Source organism: Cnephaeus nilssonii (assembly GCF_951640355.1).
Source record: "Cnephaeus nilssonii genome assembly, chromosome: 13".
Taxonomy (NCBI): domain Eukaryota; kingdom Metazoa; phylum Chordata; class Mammalia; order Chiroptera; family Vespertilionidae; genus Cnephaeus; species Cnephaeus nilssonii.
The window spans coordinates 17,783,428-17,804,036 of record NC_137084.1 but is presented as its reverse complement, the minus strand read 5'-3'; the positions used below and the strand labels follow the sequence as shown (position 1 = coordinate 17,804,036).

At 40.1% G+C, this 20,609-nt stretch overlaps 2 protein-coding genes across 5 annotated transcripts in view; both read left to right on the top strand.

Annotated features, from left to right (window-relative positions):
- Positions 1 to 12,617, top strand: part of NUP160 (nucleoporin 160) — a 40,583-nt gene extending 27,966 nt beyond the window's left edge. The window contains exons 28-36 of one of the 2 annotated variants that reach the window (XM_079786920.1): positions 2,440 to 2,600; positions 3,585 to 3,645; positions 4,469 to 4,579; positions 4,750 to 4,873; positions 5,838 to 5,939; positions 6,867 to 7,008; positions 8,181 to 8,306; positions 10,340 to 10,444; positions 11,432 to 12,617. In XM_079786920.1, the coding sequence (XP_079643046.1) occupies positions 2,440 to 2,600; positions 3,585 to 3,645; positions 4,469 to 4,579; positions 4,750 to 4,873; positions 5,838 to 5,939; positions 6,867 to 7,008; positions 8,181 to 8,306; positions 10,340 to 10,444; positions 11,432 to 11,521 (1,022 nt within the window). In that variant the 3' untranslated portion in view covers positions 11,522 to 12,617. Of the gene's footprint in view, positions 1 to 2,439; positions 2,601 to 3,584; positions 3,646 to 4,468; positions 4,580 to 4,749; positions 4,874 to 5,837; positions 5,940 to 6,866; positions 7,009 to 8,180; positions 8,307 to 10,339; positions 11,317 to 11,431 lie in introns of those variants that run through there. The other variant, XM_079786919.1, reaches the window with a different exon arrangement.
- Positions 12,618 to 14,153: 1,536 nt separating this feature from the next.
- FNBP4 (formin binding protein 4) overlaps positions 14,154 to 20,609 on the top strand; it is a 33,333-nt gene continuing 26,877 nt past the window's right edge. For 2 of the 3 annotated variants that reach the window (XR_013814413.1, XM_079788695.1), the window contains exons 1-4: positions 14,154 to 14,470; positions 15,551 to 15,643; positions 19,424 to 19,560; positions 20,167 to 20,353. Coding sequence is in view for 2 of the 3 variants with exons in the window: in XM_079788695.1 (XP_079644821.1) it covers positions 14,251 to 14,470; positions 15,551 to 15,643; positions 19,424 to 19,560; positions 20,167 to 20,353 (637 nt within the window). In the remaining variant the exon portion in view is untranslated. The remainder of the gene's footprint in view (positions 14,471 to 15,550; positions 15,644 to 19,423; positions 19,561 to 20,166; positions 20,354 to 20,609) is intronic. The other variant, XM_079788694.1, reaches the window with a different exon arrangement.

Genomic DNA, 20,609 nt, shown 5'->3' with positions numbered 1-20,609 from the left:
TTTCATTCTTTTTTAAGACTGAATAATATTTCATTATATGCATATATCACATTTTATTTTCTTACATAACCTCAATACTATTATTGAATTAAGGAAATATAAAACTTAATTTTGTGAATTAAATCTAAATGTGGTATTATCATCTGATGTGCTGCTCATATTTAATTGTGCCAGTTTTCACTGATTTTCTTGAATAACACACTCCTTCCATTCTGTAGCTGTCCTCACCCCCAACCTAGGACCACATATTGTATTGCACTGTCGTACCTCTTCAGTCTCCTTTAATCTGAAGCACTTTTTTTAACCTTACTTTGCCTTGGATGACATTGATGTTGTGTGTGTGTGTGTGTGTGTGTGTGTGTGTGTGTGTGTGTTTTTAAATATATTTTATTGATTTTTTACAGAGAGGAAGGGAGAGGGATGGAGAGTTAGAAACATCGATGAGAGAGAAACATCGATCAGCTGCCTCCTGCACACCTCCCACTGGGGATGTGCCCGCAACCAAGGTACATGCCCTTGACCGGAATCGAACCTGGGACCTTTCAGTCCTCAGGCCGACGCTCTGTCCACTGAGCCAAACCGGTCAGGGCGGATGACATTGATGTTTTGAAGAGTTTACATCAGTCATTGTTGTAGACTATATCTTAATATATGTTTGTATGATGACTGATGAAGTCTTTACCAGAACATCTAAAATGAGATAAGCTTTATGATGGTTCCCCTTTTGAACATCTAACATTTTTATACCATTTTCACTCAGAATTTTTCATTAGGTTTTTTGCTGATTTTCATTGGAAAGAATGAATGGAAGTAATTTGTAGACGTGTTTTTAATATTCCTAATGGCAAAACATGTTTGCATATTCTTTATTTTCTTGAATCATACAGAAAGGGAAATAATGGTTAAAGATCTCCCATTGTTTGCTTTCATTATAGCAACATCCCTTACATCAGTCTGATTAAGACCAGTTTAACTGGATAAATATTCGGGTCTTTCTGGAGCAAGACCTGAACATCTGTTGTTCTATCAAAATATCTCACATATTGCAGGCACTCAAAAATATTTGTTGGAATGAAAAATAGTTTCATTCAAAAACTGAATGTTATTTGGTTACTAGAGTCGCATGCTCTCAGGAAAATAGTCAATATCTTCTTCAACCTTCTAAAGTATTATTTAAAAAAAATAAGAGTATGTCTTAAACAGACCATCCAAACACTTCTTGATCTCAGAACCCTGGGTTGAGAGAGGTGACAATTTGGCTGAGACTAGCTCTCTAAGCTAGTCTTCTGTCTTGTCTGGGAATGTAGTATCTAAAAGTAAAAAATAACATTTTACATGATGGGGGGGGGTGGCAATTGTGGTAAAGTACACGTAACATAAAATTTAGTGCCTTAACCATTTTTAACTACTCATGGTATTAAGTACATTCACATTACTGTATAACCAATCTCCAAAACTCTTTTTATCTTGCAAAACAAAAACTCTATACTCATTAAACAACTTCCCATTGATATTTTAATCGTGTTAAAACATAAGTTGTAATTTATTACTTGAAATAACTAACATGCTACTTTTCTAAATAAGAGTTAATTAGCATTAATAAATAATTTTTTATTGTGTTAAAATACCATTTACCATTTTAAACTGTAAGCTCAGTAGTGTTACATACATTCACATTGTTGTGCAACCAATCCCCCAAACGTCTTTCATCTTGCAAAACTGAAACTCTATCCATTAAACAACTCCCCATTGCCCTCTCCCCCTTGGTAACTACCACTATTCTACTTTCTGTTTCTGTACATTTGCCACTGGGATCATACTTTTTTTTTTCCAATTGATTTTAGAAATAGAATCATTTATCAGCTGCTTCCTGCACACCCCACACTGGGCATCAAGCCTGCAACCCAGGCATGTACCCTGACCAAGAATCAAACCATGATCTTCTGGTTCATAGGTTGATGCTTGACCACTGAACCACACTGGCCGGGCTCATACAGTATTTTTCTTTTTGTGACAGGCTTATTTCACTTAGTGTATATAATGTCTACAAGGTTCATCCATGGGGTAGCATGTCAGATTTCATTCTTTTTTAAGACTGAATAATATTTCATTATATGCATATATCACATTTTATTTATTCCTCAATGGACACTTTGATTGCTTCCATCTTTGTCTATGTTCATACTGCTGCTATGAACAAGGTGTACAATATCTCTTCCAAGACCCTTCTTTCAATTTGGGGGAGTATGTACCCAAAAGTGGAATTGGCTGGATCATAAGGTAATTATAGTCTTAATTTTTTTAGGAACTGCCACACTGTTTTAAGTTAAACTCAATTTTGTTTTAAATTTTAATATTTGATAGGTAAAGCAATTTCTCTCTGTATCTCTAAAGAGACACTTTTGAAATTCTAATGTCTAATTTGTTATTGCCTCGTAGCTGGCACAGTGATGTTTGAGTACGGAATGCGTCTTGGCAGAGAGGTTCGAACTCTCCGGGGACTTGAGAAGCAAGGCAACTGTTATTTGGCTGCAATTAATTGTTTACGACTTATTCGTCCAGAATACGCATGGATTGTGCAACCAGCTTCTGGTGCAGTGGTATGAAAACTCTTCATCCTGGAATTCATTTTCACTTACCTGGTCCTTTCAGAACTATGATCTCATTTAAAATTTCTTCTAGGATATTTGTGACCTTAATCTATTTTTGCAGCAATTCAGTTGTTCTATATTACTACACCTTCAGTTCCCAAGTTCAGAATCATCAGGAAGAAGTATTGCAGAGCACTTTTGGAGTTAGACCTGACTAACTAAAGGCAAATTAATCTTACGCTGTCCACTTATCCTCTTGCATAAAATCTATATATATAAAAGCCCAGCGCCTAACGGAACTACCAAAACTACTAGTCAACCAGTCGCTATGATGCGCACTGACCACCAGTGGGCAGACGCTCAGTGCAGGAGCTGCCCCCTGGTGGTCAGTGCACTCACACAGTGGGAGCACCACTCGGCTGACCGTGATGAGCAGTGCTCCCACAGCAGGCTGATCCCCGCAGGCCACGCCCCCCACCAATACAGTAGAGATCATGATAATGGTTATGTCTACATTATAGAATTGTTAGGGTATTAGAACTGTGACAGTGCCTGGCCTGCAAAAAGTGCTCAATAAATATTTCATTTGTTTTTATTCATTCAATCTACAATTACTGTTTTAAAGGATGTTGATGTATACTTTGACTTTTTTCTGTCATGCTAATGTCATATATACCCAGCTACTTCTATTGTATAGTTCCTACATTTAGTAGGCTGTTCCCCAGAGTTCTACATGGAGAATATAACTGCAACCATGGAAAGTCAAGTGGCTTATACGGAAATCAAATCCATGTCCTTGTAACCAGTCCAATTACATGTTAGAGCTAAGTAAGCCAACCTGGCAAACACTCCATTTCTTTGTCTGATAGTTACAGTACCTTTAAAAGAGGAGCTGTGCTGGTTGAATAATTTATGTTGAGAGAATTTAAGCAGGAAAATTCTGGATTCAAATTAAAATAGTAATTTTCCAGTTAAATAAATTTGTCTTTTCAGTATGATCGCCCTGGTGCATCCCCTAAGAGGAATCATGATGGAGAGTGCACTGCTGCTCCAAGTGAGTCAGGGGTCTCACTGATACTTTGCTGGACAGTAATTAATTATATTGTTGTGTTATAGTAGTGATATTAGATTGATATATGTTTTAATATACTTCTGCAGTATATATAGTTATATTGTAATATACTACATATTACATATGTCTAGTAGTTATAGTGTAAAAATATTGTAAAGTTCCTTTTTATTGTATTTTTATTATTTTATATTTTTGTTGTTAATCCTCACCTGAGGATATTTTACCATTGATTTTTAGAGTGGAATGGAGAGGGAGAAACAGAGAGAGAGAAACATCATGTTATTTTAATCTGCTAAAAGTTGGTTGGTTGGTGGCCCTTTCAAAACTTGGTATGGCTGTATGAGAAATGAAAATGCTTTGAAAGTATGTTTTGTTGCTTGTATTTAAATAAGCTTCATAGCAAGCTTTTGTTTTATCAGGCTCCTTTATACTATCATGGAGGCATGCATGATACCTTGCTCAGAGAGCCTGGGCTCTAGAGTGGGACACCTGGTTTCAATTCTGCCTCTCATTTTGGGCATGTTCCTTTCTTACTGATAGAGATAGTATTTTACAGTTACAAGGTTTAAATGGAATTACTATATGTAGAATACCTTGTACACACCTCCTCACTGCAGTACTGCTTTGATTTGACTCAACTATTGCTTTATTTTTTAAGTTAGCCTTTATGGAGCCTCCCGTTTTCTCCCTTTGGAAATTAAATGGAAAGTTACTTGATATTTAGTGGAAATTGACAGGTTGGGTTAGTCTCATAGGCACTTCCTTTGTACTTTGAGAATTGAAATTGTTTGTCTTCGGCTGATAGCGAATCGGCAAATTGATATCCTGGACCTGGAAGACCTAGAGAAAGAGTGCTCCTTGGCTCGAGTGCGCCTCGCGCTGGCTCAGCATGAGCCGTCAGCAGTTGCTGTTGCAGGTAGGATGCGTTAGTCTGTCGGTACCAGCACATTTGAGGGCCAGGTAGTGTACCTGGCATGCTAGATGGCTATAAAGCTTTTCGTTGTTATTCTGGCATACTTGTCAACAGTTTGGGGCTCATTTGCATATGCCTCTGGTTGCACTAATGGTGCTTTTTCATTTCCATAGGAAGCTCATCAGCAGAGGAGATGGTCACTCTCTTGGTTCAAGCTGGCCTTTTCGACACTGCCATATCACTTTGTCAGACATTTAAGCTTCCCTTAACGCCAGTCTTCGAGGGCCTTGCTTTCAAGTATGTATGACACTGTCTTTTCCTGGTTTTAATTTTCCTAATGCAAAAGTGCTGTTGCTTAGTGTGAAGCAGGGGTCACACAAGCCAGTATCCTATAAGCCAGTGTTTTTGTTTAGTTCACACAAAGGTTGTTTATTTTCTTTTAGTCAATTGTGATTTTTTTTAAATTAATTAATTTATAGCTTCTCTTGAGAAGATCTGACATTCCTGGACCTCTTTCCTACAGGACAGTAGATAACCTGGATTAAGAATAGTGGTGTCGCCCTAGTGGTTTGGCTCAGTGGACAGAGCATCGGCCTGCGGACTGAAGGGTCCCAGGTTCGATTCTGGTGAAGGGCACCAAAAAAAGAATGGTTGTGTCCATTTTAGCCAAGGTATGCTCTTTTCAGTCCTTCAGGACATCTACTGGTCCCTGGAAGCATTCTTAAAAAGTACTCCTTATTAAAGTTACCTTATACCTAGATACTGGTCAAGTACTTTGTGAATTGGAAATATCAACTTCCAGAATTTTTCAACATTAATTTTTCTCTTGAAAGTAAATAATCTCTTAAAATTTATTGATGGCATTGTGCGTCATTCAGTTTTTGGTTATGAGGAGGGAGAAGAGCTAATACCCCAGTAGTGAATTCAGACTAAAATTGTCATCTTATCTCTAGTTTTTGTTTGTTTTTTAATATATTTTATTGATTTTTTACAGAGAGGAAGGGAGAGGGAGAGAAAGCTAGAAACATCGATGAGAGAGAAACATCCATCAGCTGCCTCCTGCACACCCCCTACTGGGGATGTGCCCGCAACCAAGGTACATGCCCTTGACCGGAATCGAACCTGGGACCCCTCAGATCGCAGGTCGACACTCTATCCACTGAGCTAAACCGGTTTCGGCTTATCTCTAGTTTTAGTAACAAAGTAAGGTGGTGCTTTTCAGCAAATTGGTTTATTGTGTGTGGAACCATTTTCATTGCAGATGCATCAAATTGCAGTTTGGAGGAGAGGCAGCACAAGCAGAAGCCTGGGCCTGGCTAGCAGCCAATCAGCTCTCTTCAGTCATCACCACAAAGGAGTCCAGGTACAGCCCTAATATTCCTCCGCCCCGCGATGGCTCACCCTCCAGGTACTTCCCCAGGACACCCAATTAGTGTCGGCCTGACTGTCTCCGTTTCTCAGAGTGCTTCTCTGACAACTCTAATTCTCAAAACTTTCCTTCCTTGAAATGCATTTGCAATTTGTATCATGCAGCATAGCACTTTAGAATTGTAGCATTTTATAGTTTGGACATCTCTTAGCCCCTAAATTAGCACACCAGAATCACTATTAAAATATATTGTTCAATTCCCGGTCAGGCACAGACCCAGGTTACAGATTTGATCCCTGGTCGGGGTGCATACAGGAAGCAACCAATCGATATTTCTCATTCTCTCCCATCCTCTCTCTCTTAAAAAAAAAAAAAAAAGTAAAATACAGATTATGAGATAACACCCTAGCCTTCTAAATCAGAACTTGTACATCAAGCATGTCAAACTCGCGGCCCATACACGATTTGTAATGTTGATCGGGTTTGAAAAAAGTAATCTAAGCCATTTCTCTTATTTTAGGAATTTGGAACAAAGAAATTAAGTGAATTGTATAGTCCAGCAAATATGTGGTTAGTGGGAGAGGAAATATAAGACTTCAAGTCATCTAGTTTCTAGTACTACCCCAAGTCACGTTGACCCTAATATTAAGTGTCAGTTAGCTATATTATTAATTCAGTTGTGAGCTTCCAGCGATTTTTTTTAGTTGATTTTAGAGAGGAAGAAATAGAAACATTAATGATGAGAGGGAATCATTGATTGGTTGCCTTCTGCATATTGGACTGGGACCCTTCAGTCCACAGGCCACCGCTCTATCCACTGAGCCAAGCCAGACAGGGCCAAAGATTTTTTTTCCTTGTAAATACATGGTACTATAAATATCTGTTAAGAATCTGGAACTCATTAGTCTTTCTTTTATCAAGTGCTACAGATGAAGCATGGCGATTGTTATCAACATACCTGGAAAGGTACAAAGTCCAGAATAACTTATACCACCACTGTGTAATCAACAAGCTTTTGTCTCATGGAGTGCCTCTGCCTAATTGGCTTATAAACAGTTATAAGGTAAGTGGTATCTTCACTTGTAGAGAGTAAGAAGCTGATCTTTATCATTCTGAATAACTTCTGAGATAAGTAAAAAGAAAAATATAAAGGGTAATCATTTATGGAAATACACTGACTTAATACTTTGGGCAGCTTCTCAATCTTAGCTAAAAAAAAACAACAACAGTTTAATTTCTATTCCATATGAAGTTCTTCAGGTTAGTGATTAAGTTAATGCTTGTTTGTGTGCTCACTGAACAATGAATGTACTAGTATATTTAGCACAGTGAGTATATGCATGACACAGTATTTACTATTCACTATTCAAAAAATTAACAGCAGTGGGTGGAGTGGTTTCAAATTACTACAGCAGTCTTTGATTTTTGTCAAAGTTGAATTTTTGGACAGCCTGTTTCAGAATTATTTGGATAGTGGGCTTCTTCAAAATATATATTCCTGGGCCCCATCCCATTTCAGACTTAGAAAATCAACTTTTTTGGAGCTAGGAAGCAGGATCTATATTTTAACAAGCTCCTAATTTAATTTGATGCACTCTTAAGTTTGAGAAGTATTAGATCTGAAATGCCTTGGAAGAATAGGGAAAGAGGATTGTAAAGCTTAAAGTCCGGAAAGTCATTTTTTTTAAGTCAGAAAGTAGAGAAGGCAGCTTAGATGGTAAAGGTTGGTTGTGATCCAATCAGGATACAGAAAGCCTAATTAATGAGAGTGGAGCCCTTCCAAACTGAGGCTGTATTCACTTTTCTCACACACTAAGTTAAACATGAATTTAATTCAGGCTTTTAAAGTTGATGATTCTTTTAACTTCTTTTACATTTGACATTCGTTTATTTCTGAGAATTAATGTAAATATATTGTCTTTAGTACTCAGCATTGCTGGGAAGGTTTACTACTGTGAAAACAAGTAGAAAAGAACTAAAATGTGTCTTACATCACAAATCAGGAAAGAAAGGCCACTTAACAGCTAGGACCTCAATAGGTGCCAGAGGGTAACTAGGCTGTTGGGAATCCAAACCTTATCCCAAGATAAATAAACCAAGATAAGTAAACCAAGGTGCTCTTTTATTCTTATTGAGAAGTATCAGTGCCAGAGAATTAGACACTCAACATCCTTTGATCATTGCCTTAAGTAAGATAGAAACAGGCAGATGTTTTTAATCACCGACTCTTTACAGAAGGTTGATGCCGCTGAGTTGCTCCGTCTGTACTTAAATTATGACCTTTTGGAAGAAGCTGTGGATTTGGTTTCAGAATATGTGGATGCTGTTCTGGGGAAAGGACACCAGTACTTTGGAATTGAGGTAGGCATCCTATATAATAAAAGTCTAATATGCTGAGTGTCTGGTTGACGGGTCTGCCATTCAATCAAAGCCTAATATGCTAATGATATGCTAAGGCTGCTCAACCACTCGCTGTGATGTGCACTGACCATCAGGGGGCAGACAGTCAACCAGTTGACCAGTTGCTATGACGTGCACTGACTACCAGGGGGCAGACACTCTGACCAGTAGGTTAGCTTGCTGCTGGGGTCCAGCTGATCAGGACTGAGCAAGATGGGCCGGACATGCCCTGGAGCCCTGCTGTTCCTCCCCAGCTGGCCAAACTTCCGCGTCCCTCCCTGGCCCTGATTGTGCACTGGTGGGGTCCCTTGGCCTGGCCTGTTCCCTCTCACAATCTGGGACCCCTCGGGGGATGTCGGAGAGCCAGTTTCAGCCCGATCCCACAGGCCAGGCTGAGGGACACCACTGGTGCACGAGTTCATGCACCCGGCCTCTAGTTCTATATAATAAAAGGCTAATATTCAGATTGACCAAATGGTGAAATGACTGGTCGCTATGACGCGCACTGACCACCAGGGGGCAGTTGCTTGACGCAGGAGCTGCCCCGGGGGTCAGTGCACTCCCACGGGGGAGCACCACTCAGCCAGAAGCCAGGCTCATGGCTGGCAAGCGTGGTGGCAGTGGTGGGAGCCTCTCTTGCCTCTGTGGCAACGTTAAGGACTCCTTGGGGGTGTCCACCTGCTGGCTTAGGCCTTCGGAGAGCCGGGCCTAAGCCAGCAGACATCCCCCAAGGGGTCCTGGTCTGCGAGAGGGCGTAGGCTGGGCTGAGGAACCCCTCCCCCCCCCCCCCCGCCAGTGCACGAATGTCGTGCACCGGGCCTCTAGTGTATACATAACATTTCATTTCATTCTGTTATCATACTAAGTAAAATCAGGATCTGAAATAATTAGACTACAGAGTATTAGATTTAACCTTAATTGTTAGTAATTTTACAACTAGTTTTCTCCAAGATTAAGGACTGGCACTCTGCCGAAACTGGTTTGGCTCAGTGGATAGAGCGTCGGCCTGCGGACTCAAGGGTCCCAGGTTCGATTCCGGTCAAGGGCATGTACCTTGGTTGCGGGCACATCCCCATTAGGGGGTGTGCAAGAGGCAGCTGATCGATGTTTCTCTCTCATCGATGTTTCTAACTCTCTATCCCTCTCCCTTCCTCTCTGTAAAAAAATCAATAAAACGTATTTAAAAAAAAGAAAAGAAAAGGACTGGCACTCTAAGAGTCTTCTGTTTCCTGTTTATAAAATGGGAATACTTTCATTTTTCTCCATCAAAGGAGTGTGGCTTTAGTTAGTACTTGGAAGAGGGAGATAAATAAGACCTAAATGGCATTTTGTATGTGAAGACTATGCTGAGTCTCTAATGTTTTCTCAATCTTTACAGCAGCCTATAAGGGATTGTTTTAATCCCTTTTTTTTTTTTTTAACCCATGAGGAAACAGGCTCAGTTATTAACTTGAAGTTGCCAAAGTTTGCACAGATGGTAAATAGGAGAGCCACGTTTAAAATCCAAGTCTAGTTAATAGCAGAGCCAGGCTCCCAAACTCGCAAGAAAGTATTCCGAACATTCAAAGTTAAGCTTTTCTTTCCAAACCTTTTTTTCCCAGATAATTGGAATCTAAATTTCAGACTGGAAATAGTATCATTCCTTGAAATTTTAGAGAAGTTTTGTTGAGTATGTTTATCCTTAATAGGATAAACTTAGGAGCCTTAAGGCTCCTTTAAGATAAGAGATGACATAAATTTAAAAATATATTTAATTTCATTGAGAAAAGGACAAGTTCCCCATTGAAAAGAGAATGGGGGTAGGTGGGGTTCCAATTGTGTGTGTGTGTGTGTGTGTGTGTGTGTGTGCACGCACATGCACACTCGTGCAATTTCTTATTGTGGAAAAAAAAATTAGTAAAACATTGTATGTTATCAAAGCCTATGAAAGTAACTACCAGAAGAAATGGTCCACTTTTTGGTTTTCTTTAAATTATAGATATTTTTTCTTTCAGTTTCCCCTGTCTGCGACGGCTCCAATGGTGTGGCTCCCATACTCTTCCATTGATCAGCTTCTCCAAGTATTGGGAGAGAACAGTGCGAACAGTCACAACATTGCAGTGAGTCAGTCCTTTCCTCTCTATGCCCCTGCACTATCTGTTACACCTGACAGCTGGCTCTCCAGTTCTCAAGGAGTTAAGGAGAGGGCAGCGCCATGTATTCCGCTAACATGCTGCCTCAATCCTATATAATAAAAGGCTAATATGCAAATTGACCAAACGGCAGAACGACTGATCGCTGTGATGCACACTGACCACCAGGGGACAGACGCTCAACAGAGGAGCTGCCCCCTGGTGGTCCGTGCATTCCCACAGGAGGAACACCACTCAGCCAGAAGCCCTGAACTGGGCTCACAGCTGGCGAGCACAGCAGTGGTGGCGGGAGCCTCTCCCACCACCACGGCAGCACTAAGGATGTCTGACTGCCAGCTTAGGCCCACTTCCCAGAGGGCTCCCGGACTGTGAGAGGTTGCAGGCCGAGCTGCACGAATTTCGGGTCCTGGACTGCGAGCCTCTAGTCCAGGGGTCCTCAAAACTTTTTAAACAGGGGGCCAGTTCACTGTCCCTCAGACCGTTGGAGGGCCGGACTATAGTTTAAAAAAACTATGAACAAATTCCTATGCACACTGCACATATCTTATTTTGAAGTAAAAAAACAAAACGGCAAAAACACCCGCATGTGACCCACAGGCCGTAGTTTGAGGACGCCTGCTCTAGTTCATTCATAAAATGACTAGTTAAATCACTTGTGGCCTCTCTGGTTCTGGGAAGAGAGCTGGCAATGCTTTTATTGAAGATCTTGGTGTGATTTGCATAATTGGAAAATCATTAGGCAAACAGGATTGGAGTATTATATATACTAGTATAACAGAAATCCGGTTTCATCAGTAGAGTCCCAAAGTAGATTCCTATACTGGATAGTGATTAAATGAAGCAGAGTGGCTAACATCTTCATTACGGGAATCTGCTTGTGAAGTCAAAATGACAGCCTCAGTCTTTTATAGTCCTTGACATATTTTGTAATGATTTCCTCCTTTTCTCCAATAGCTGTCGCAGAAAATACTTGACAAATTGGAGGACTACCAACAAAAAGTTGATAAGGCAACACGGGATTTATTATATCGTCGGAACTTGTGATCCAGATGGTCGCTTAGCCTTTGTAACCGCTTGGTGCCTCTTAGGGCTTAAGACTTTACCCTACAGGAACCCTGTACTCCAGGCTAATTTTTATACCTGTAAATGATGTGTACAACAGTCAAGTCTGCATTCTGCGTAAGGGAGTTGGACAGAGGAGTCACAGGACCTGCACTTGCTGGCGGTGCTAACACACAATTTCCGGTTTCATCTTTGGTCTCAAACAGCTGCTTTTGTATATGATTCACAAGCTTTTTTAGAGTTTATATTTTTTTAAACTACCGGAGACATTCTTTATCTGCAAATTAAACCCACCTTCACTTTCCAAATGGGTGATGGTTGTTGGTTTGTTGTAGCTGACCACCAAAAGCAGACACTGCAAATCCTTTCATTCTTCCCTCTCACTTTTTGTATTTCAATGATTATTTTGGTCCAGAACTGACATGTATTTTCTGTATTGCAAACAGAGGCTATGATTTTACGTACTCTTTTCATTATTTATTGTGGAATTTTTGTATGATCTTCAATAAAGTATTAAATAATTTGCCTAGATTAAGCCTAAACAAAGACCAGCTGTCAAAGAAGATAGCTTATTTTGAATCAGGTTCTCAGGCTGAAGTTGAATCAACTCTTAGCTAAGAAAAAATTAGAAATCCATTCTCTATAAAAGTAATAGATTTTCAAAGTAAATTCTATTAACTTCTATGATTTATAATAATCAAGCCGGACTTGATCATACAGTTAGTCTAATCATGTATTGGGCCAAAATATAAACTTTCCTGGTCAGATTCAAAAGCATTCATGCCCACAAACTTGTGGAAAGGGAAAAATAAGATCTTGCATTTTATTCTGTATATTAAAATTATCTTTTAAGGAAACAATCTGTATATATTTGCTTGTATGCCCTTTGACCTTTCTTGAGTTTTTCATAAACCTTTTTTATAATATCAACACCATATTTACATTATATATTTTAAATAACAAATTTCCTTGTGGTATTGTTATTGGTAGATAATTGTGGTATTTGGTTCTTTTTCATTATAACTTTTGTCATGATAAATATGAAGTGTTTAATGCAATTCGTGACTGGGAGAGCCCTTGTCCCCCCAGCATTATAAACCTGTGGCTTCCAACTACAGCAAGAAAACAAAGGTTTCACAAAAGATGTATCCTCTTTTACTGTTTTCATGTGTGACAAATGGATCATAGCCCACAGTCTGAAAAATATCAAACCTAGTTGTTGCCATTTCTAGAGGACAAGAAGCCTGAGACCGGCACTGTTGAAGAAACCTATCCTTTGTATTGCTGATCAAAGCAGTGGTTGCCATGGTAGCAGTTCATAAGACACTGGCCAGCTTTTCCAGGGACCTCAACAACCAATATGAGGGTTCATCCATAAGTAGGGCATAATGATATCTACCCCACAAGGTTGTGGGAATTAAATGCAATTCTACTTGTAAAGCGCTTAGATAGTACCTGACATATTGTAAGTGTTCGATAAATGTTAGGTATTATTAGTATGCTTAGTAAGAACTGAGCAGCCAGGGGTATAAAAATATATCCCACTGGATTTCTTCTTTTTTTTATATATATATATTTTTTATTGATTTTTTACAGAGAGGAAGAGAGGGATAGAGAGTTAGAAACATCGATCAGCTGCCTCTTGCACACCCCCCACTGGGGACGCGTCCGCAACCAAGGCACACGCCCCTGACCTGAATCGAACCTGGGACCCTTGAGTCCACAGGCCAACGCTCCATCCACTGAGCCAAACCAGTTTCGGCTGGATTTCTTCTTAAGCTCAATTTAGAAGGGGTAAATGAGTATTAACAGTATAAATAAACGCCAAGTGCTGGGGAGGGGCTCAACATTGAGATAGAAGGTTCAGAGGTAATGCCTGCACGGGTCTTGAGGAATTTAAAAAAAAATTCGCCATGAGGTGAGACAGGTGATGTTCCTAGTGGCTGACTCCAGGAAAGGGGTGGGGGCCGGGGGTTAGAAAAGGAGAGTGCAAAGGAAGATACATCAAGCAGGTTAAGGCTACCAGTGGCCAGATTGGGAAAGCTCTGTATCTCACCGCAACAACTTAGCTTTTACCTCGAATGTATGATTTCTAGTGATCCACCCACCCCACCCCCCCAATTGATAAGCAACACTACATCATTGTTATGCCCTAAGGAAAAAAATTTATAAAAGCATAAAAGACCACTACTCTATTTACTGTTCAATGCTATTCCCAAAGCCAGCCACAATAATCAGAGAAAAACTTGGGGAAAGGCCTGGAAAGCAGCCCGCCTTCCTAAAGGACAAATGATAACGAACAGTAGGCAGAAAACAGGCACAACATGGAAGACAGGAGGGTAAAGAAAAGACTCCGCCAAAGACGCATGGGTGGGGCCAGAGGTGCTGGGGAAATAATTCTAAACTCAGGCCCTTCCGTACAATTGGCTTGACGCTCAGTCATTTTTCCTTTTTCCATTGGCTATAGGACCCTTCAATAGGCCAAAATAGCCAATAGCGTAGCTCTGTGAATAAAGCCCGCCCTCTCTCCTGGGGGGAGGAGCCAGAAGAATGTACTGGGCTCAAGGCGCTTGCGCAACGCGCGCTCCGCCGTTAAAAGCGTATCCTCGCAAGAGGCGGTGTCGCGAGGCATGAATATTGATTACGCAGCGCCGCGCCGAGGACCGCCCTTCTCGGCTTCCTGACGCTCGCCGCTCGCGCTTGGGCTCGCGATGGGGAAGAAGTCCCGGGTGGTACCCGGCCGAAGGCCTATCCTGCAGCTCTCTCCGCCGGGTCCCCGGAGCAGCACGCCAGGCCGGGACCCGGAGCCGGAACCCGACACCGAGCCGGACTCGACGGCGGCGACGCCTAGCCAGCCGGCCCCGGCGGCGCCGACGACAACGACGACCGCGGTGACTGCCGCCGCGGCCCCGGAAGACTCGCCTTCAGAAGGTGAGGGTGCGCGAGGGGCCCCGGCCCCTAGGAGGGGCATCCGAAACTCGAGTTCGGGGCTTGCGGCCTAGTCCCTCGGGGAGGACCCTAGGAGGAAAAGAAACCGGGAGGGCGGCGTGCGCATCCGAGGCCTGCGCGCGGGGCCTGCGGGGAGGGCGGCTGTGGGCCCCAAGACGACCGAAGGGACGCAGAGCCGCGCGCGGGGATCCCAGAGGCGCCATCTCTGCTGCAGAGGTCGGCGCGGCACCCTGAACCTCGTCAACGTCCGCCCTGTGCGTGGATGACTTACGGGGTGGATGGGAGAGGATGAGTTTCCGCGTCCAAGGCTTGGTGACCGGGAACCTGGCCTTTTCTTCACGTCATCTGCTTTTCCCTTCGTTTTTGTTGAACCCGAGACTCTTTAGAAGTGAGCAAGCCCTTTTTATTGGGTCAGCCAAAGCTTCGGTAACCCCCAAATTCGCAGGTGTCCCCACCCAAAAATTTCTGAAGTGAGGCTTTTGGGTATCCCAAGTATTTATTTGTGTGTTTCTCCCGGGACTGGTACTTTGTCTGACCACTACGCTGTACACTTGAAACTACTACAAAATAATATGGAATGCAGTCTAATTTTTTTAAAAAGAAATTTTATTTTAAAAAGAGTAATTCGATAACTCTAATCCAGGGATCAGACTGACTCCGGAGAAGTTGCGATCGTTTCAGATGTTTAAAAAAACACACGCTGCGAAAGAAAGCGCCATGGCTGTGCTTGTTGTAAAGGCTTTGTAGTGGCCTAGAGAACATTGAGAGAGAGAGAAAGCGTTTAATTATTTCAGGTGTAGTTTTTATTCATAATGTTCAGATTTTTTTTCCTTTTTTTATAATGTTCAGATTCTTAATGTTGAAGCCACGAGACAGAAGATTCTAGCTGTGTTCGTTTAATATCTCCCAAATGATTTGGGTCAGTGATGGATTGTACACTATTTTTAAAAAGCTGAAATCTGGACTTGAAAGGTCAAATCAAAGATTGGTTTTGTCACCTGTAGTGTTTTCCCTGGTCCATCGAATGACTGTAGTTTTCTTTTGTTCGTTTTCCAAATCCAGATGAACAGGAAGTGGTGGTGGAGGTTCCCAGAGTTGTTCAGAATCCTCCAAAACCAGTCATGACCACCAGACTCACAGCCGTTAAAGCAACAGGTATAGATTTTTTTTTTTTTTTACATCTTTTCTATAATATATTTCATATAAGGATCAGATTGGGTTTGTTTATAGAGTGTTTTTTTGTTGACAGCTTCAGTGTTGGCTAATTTATATTTCTCCAAAAAAAATGGGAATTTTAAATCTATTTGTGATAGTTTGTTAGTATATGTACACTTCAACCAATGTAAAATTGGTTGCTGTTTAATCTGTACCCAAAATATACTACTTTTTCTTCTACTGCCATTTTGTAATGAGTTTTCTGGCTTCCCCACCTGGCTTTAGCGAACATCATCAGTTTCTATTTCTTTTCTAACACATTGCTTTGATTAGTACCTACCAAATGTTTGTGGTGCTGAAATTGAATTAAGGAATATTTGCAGCAGTGGTTTTGTAGACAAATTTGAGTTCAAATCTTCACTTCAGCATTCATTCTGAGAAATCAGGACCTCATTCACCTGTAAAATGGATCTTGAGCTCTATGTTATTTTGATGATTACATTGAAAAATTTATATACAGTTTTGACACAAGGAAGTATAAAAAAATGTTAGTTTTATATAAGTAGATCGAAAGATTAAAAGTTTTGATACTAAATATTCTATAATTGGTAATAATTTTATCCTTTTAAGTGTGGTGTACTTTTGTACTATATGACACTTGAAATCCTGAAATAATAGATGCTTGTTCCCTCCTCCTGCCATTTGTCACTTAAAAGAAGAAGAAAACCCTATGTGGGTTAGAAAAGCTAAAACTTGGTTCTGAGAGAAATTTCCAAACTAGAAAATACCATATTGTATTTGTAAAGTACATATATTATTTAAGTCTAAGAATCATGTAAGATCGAATTTCAGTGTTTTAGGAGAAATTTCCTTGATTGCTATGTCAGCACTTCTGGCCTTTATATGCCTTATGAACAGAAATGTTTTCATTTTGTCCAACACCATCCTACAAGGTAATAATATATCAGTTTATTCAGTTCTTAAAGTTCTTAACATACCAGTTGGTTTAAATTATAGGAAAAAGTTTGTCCAACAAAAAACAAAGGAAGCCCCCTAGCGTGTTTGGCGCAGTGGATAGGGTGTCCACACCCCAGAATTGAAGGGTGCTGGACAAGGGCACATACCTCCGTTGCAGGCTCATTCCCGGCATCCCTGTCTGGGGTCATGCAGAGGCAACCAGTCAAGGTGTCTCTCTCATACCAATGTTTCTCTCTCTTCCCCCTCCTCTCCTTCTCTGAAAAAGCAATAGGTAAAATATCCTCAGGTGAGGATTAGCAACAACCACAAAATGAGTGTCAGAGGTCTCTGGACTCCCTGAAATTGCATACTCAAATGTGTGTTCCTGGGAGGAGGTCTATAGCTTTTATCATCTTGATTATTAATAGTTTCTGTGACTAAAAGGGTTAAAAACAACTCTTCAGCAATGTGATGAGAAAATTATAATAAAGTTACTAAAAGTATAATGCACAGTTACTGTTTGAAGCTTATTAAGAAAATAAAAATATAATCTAAGAAATTACTACCTGATATAGTTAGTTGATTTGTATAGAGTGACACCATACATTAAAGGTAAGTATATTATCCTTCTCAAAAAAAGGCTGCTAAGGACTATGGCTCCAAAGAATAGCCTTGCTTCCTCTAGTTTCAAGTAGCAACAACATCCCAGTAGTAGTCTAGGACATGGTCCTGTGACTTATTTTTCTAAGATTAGTAATTTTGCAGAATATTGTGAACATTTTTTCAGTGTTCTAAATTTATTCCTGTTCTTATCAATGTATGGATTAAATTTTCAGAAATGTAATTAGAATTTACATACATTTCATTATTTGCTTTTATCTTGTTTTTATTTTGTTAACATTACTTTTTGTCCCCTTAGCACTGTTCCATGTAATACTATAATGATCTGATTAATCATAAAATAATATTGCATCTGGTACTGTGCTGTAGTTTGATTTGCTAGTCCCCTATTTGAGAACATTTGAGTTGTTCACAGCTTTTAGAAAATTTTGTGCAAAAAAAAATTTTTTAATTCTTTCTTGGGGTTATATCCTCAAAGATGAGAATAAAAGAAACTTAAAGTAGTAGCTCTTGGTACATGTTACCGGATTGTTCTTAAAATATATTGAATCAATTTAATGTATGGTGTCTCTAACAATATTAAGTATGCCTCTTCCCCCAAATACCAAGTTTAATAATTTTCATTTACTTTGCTATTTAATAATAATTATATTATTAGGAGCTTAGAAGAGGTTTGATGTATATGCTATGGAATGTTCTTAGGTGAAGAAAAAAGGAATATAGTGGAGCCTTGGTGAAATATATTGCCTATGAGACACATTCATTCCAAGCTTGGGGAATTTCATAATTAAAATTCCACACAACTCACCTGGCTTGGAACCTTTTACCAAAGAGTATATGTAGCCGAAACCGGTTTGGCTCAGTGGATAGAGCGTCAGCCTGCAGACTGAAAGGTCCTAGGTTCGATTCCGGTCAGGGGCACGTACCTTGGTTGCAGGCACATCCCCAGTGGGAGGTGTGCAGGAGGTGGCTGATCGATGTTTCTCTCTCATCGATGTTTCTAACTTTCTATCCCTCTCCCTTCCTCTCTGTAAAAAAATCAATAAAAAAATATATTTAAAAAAAAAAAAAGAGTATATGTAGCATTTAGGACGGACCGGGGTGATTAGATCTATGATTGTTTCTAAACTAAGAAGTGTTTTTATGTAAAAATTTTCCATCTTCCTCCTTCCCTCAAATCATCAGCGCTGAATGCTAAAGGGCAGAATTTGTCCATACAGAAATGTCTACTTTTGTAGCTGTACCCTTACAAGACTATTACATACTCTTGTTCAGAAAATTTGGAAAATTGCCTGGCGTGCCCCAAAACCATGAAAAATGAAATATTTGGTAACACTGTCAAATATCTCCTTCACATTATTCTAAGCAGTTTAAAGTTTAATGTAAGAACTTACCTATGTACTAAAACAAGATTTATGTGATTAAAGCATTGAATATGAACTCTTCTTGTATGATAAATGAAACAATTTGTGTTTACTTTTATCTGAACCCATGAATTCATTTATGAAATAATTACGACAAAGAAATCTCATAAGTGCACAAATTACCGGCCTTAATTATTTACACATTCTGTAGTCTAGTTGTTATACTCAAGCTCACTTTGGCACAGAGTTCTTACCTACTTTTGCCCACCCCTGTATGTGCTCACTTAATTTGTGACATTAAAGTAGTCACAGGTGATACAAAGGATATAGCATCGCAGCATTTCAGGGGCCGTATCTGGACTTGAGTTTGAGGAAGACATTGATAATTGGTGCTAGTGTTGTTTGTTTTTTGTTTTGGGTCTAGCGTTTTGAGTTCTGTTTTGTTTGAAAAAATGATTGGAAAAGAATTTTGGTTTTAGTTTTGAAAATTTCTCTGTTTCATCTACTAAATCCTAATTGGTTTACTTGTTTGAGATGGATACATAAAAATCAGGATATACTGTATGCTGTTTTGACAGTATAAAGTTGAATGCTTGAGCATGTATTTTGAGTAGGGTGTCAAGTAGCTATGCAGATTGATTTTCTTAGCTCTAAATGCATAATGTAATTTCTACCTCTCAGGTAGTTCATTGATGATTTATTTTAATTAAGGTTTGTTCTAATCTGTAAGTAAACTAAATGTAAACTGTTTAAAGAACCACGTTATATTTTTCCTTGGATGCTACCTAGGACATATCAGCATTGTTATTGCTAAAGTTCTTTACCTCTTTGTTTCTAGGAGGTTTATGCTTACTTGGTGCGTATGCTGATAGTGATGATGAAGAGAATGATGTTTTGGAAAAACCAGCACAGTCTAAAGAAGCGAATGGAAACCAGTCAACTGATATTGATAGTACATTGGCCAACTTCCTAGCGGTTAGTGGTGTTTTTGCTTGGGTTTTTAAGTTATTGGAGCCACTTTGGGACTTAGATCTCACTGGTTAGCGTACTTGTCAATCTGTGTCTCCCTCTCTCTTCTCCCCTTTTATCTGTCTTCCTTAGTCCCTCTTCATATTATCTTATTTTTTATTTTTTTAATCCTCACCTGAGGATATTTTTCCATTGATTTTTAGAGAGAGTGTAAGAAAGAGGGAAAGAGAGAGAGAAACATTGATGTGAGAGAAACACATCGATTGGTTGCCTCTTGCAGTGCCCCTACCAGGGCCTGGACCAGGAGGAGCCTGCAACCTAGGAATCAAACCCTTGACCAGAATCAAACCTAAGACCCTTTGGTCCACAGGCCGATGCTCTATCCACTGAGCCAAACTGGCTAGGGCTCTTCATATTATCTTTTTGTTAATGTTGAAAAAGAAAAGGAAAGAAAAGTGGGTAATAGAAAGGTTTGGGGAAATTGTTTAATTAGAATATGGGGATTTTGATTTGAGAAGCTAAGAACTGAGCATGTAGGATTTTTTTAAAAGGTGATTGTCGTTTTCTGGTTTTGATGTGATGAATGCATTTGTTGCTATTTCCTTTCTAAAGGAGATTGATGCAATAACAGCTCCTCAGCCTGCTGCTCCTACAGGAGCTTCTGCTCCACCTCCAACTCCACCTCGCCCAGAGCCAAAGGAATCAGCAGCATCTGCCCTTTCTTCCACTGCTTCAAATGGAACAGACTCAACCCAGACATCAGGGTGGCAGTATGACACTCAGTGTTCACTGGCAGGAGGTAAGCTTGATCCTTTTTATTTTTTTATTTATTAATATATCTTTATTGATTTTTCAAAGAGGAAGGGACAGGGAAAGAGAGAAGCATCAATGATGAGAAAGAATCATTGATTGGCTGCCCTCTGCACACCCCCTATTGGGGATCAAGCCCGCAACCCAGGCATGTGCCATTGACCAGAATCGAACCTGGGACCCTTCAGTTTGCAGGCTGACGCTCTGCCCACTGAGCCAATCTGGCTAGGGCTGATTTGATTTTA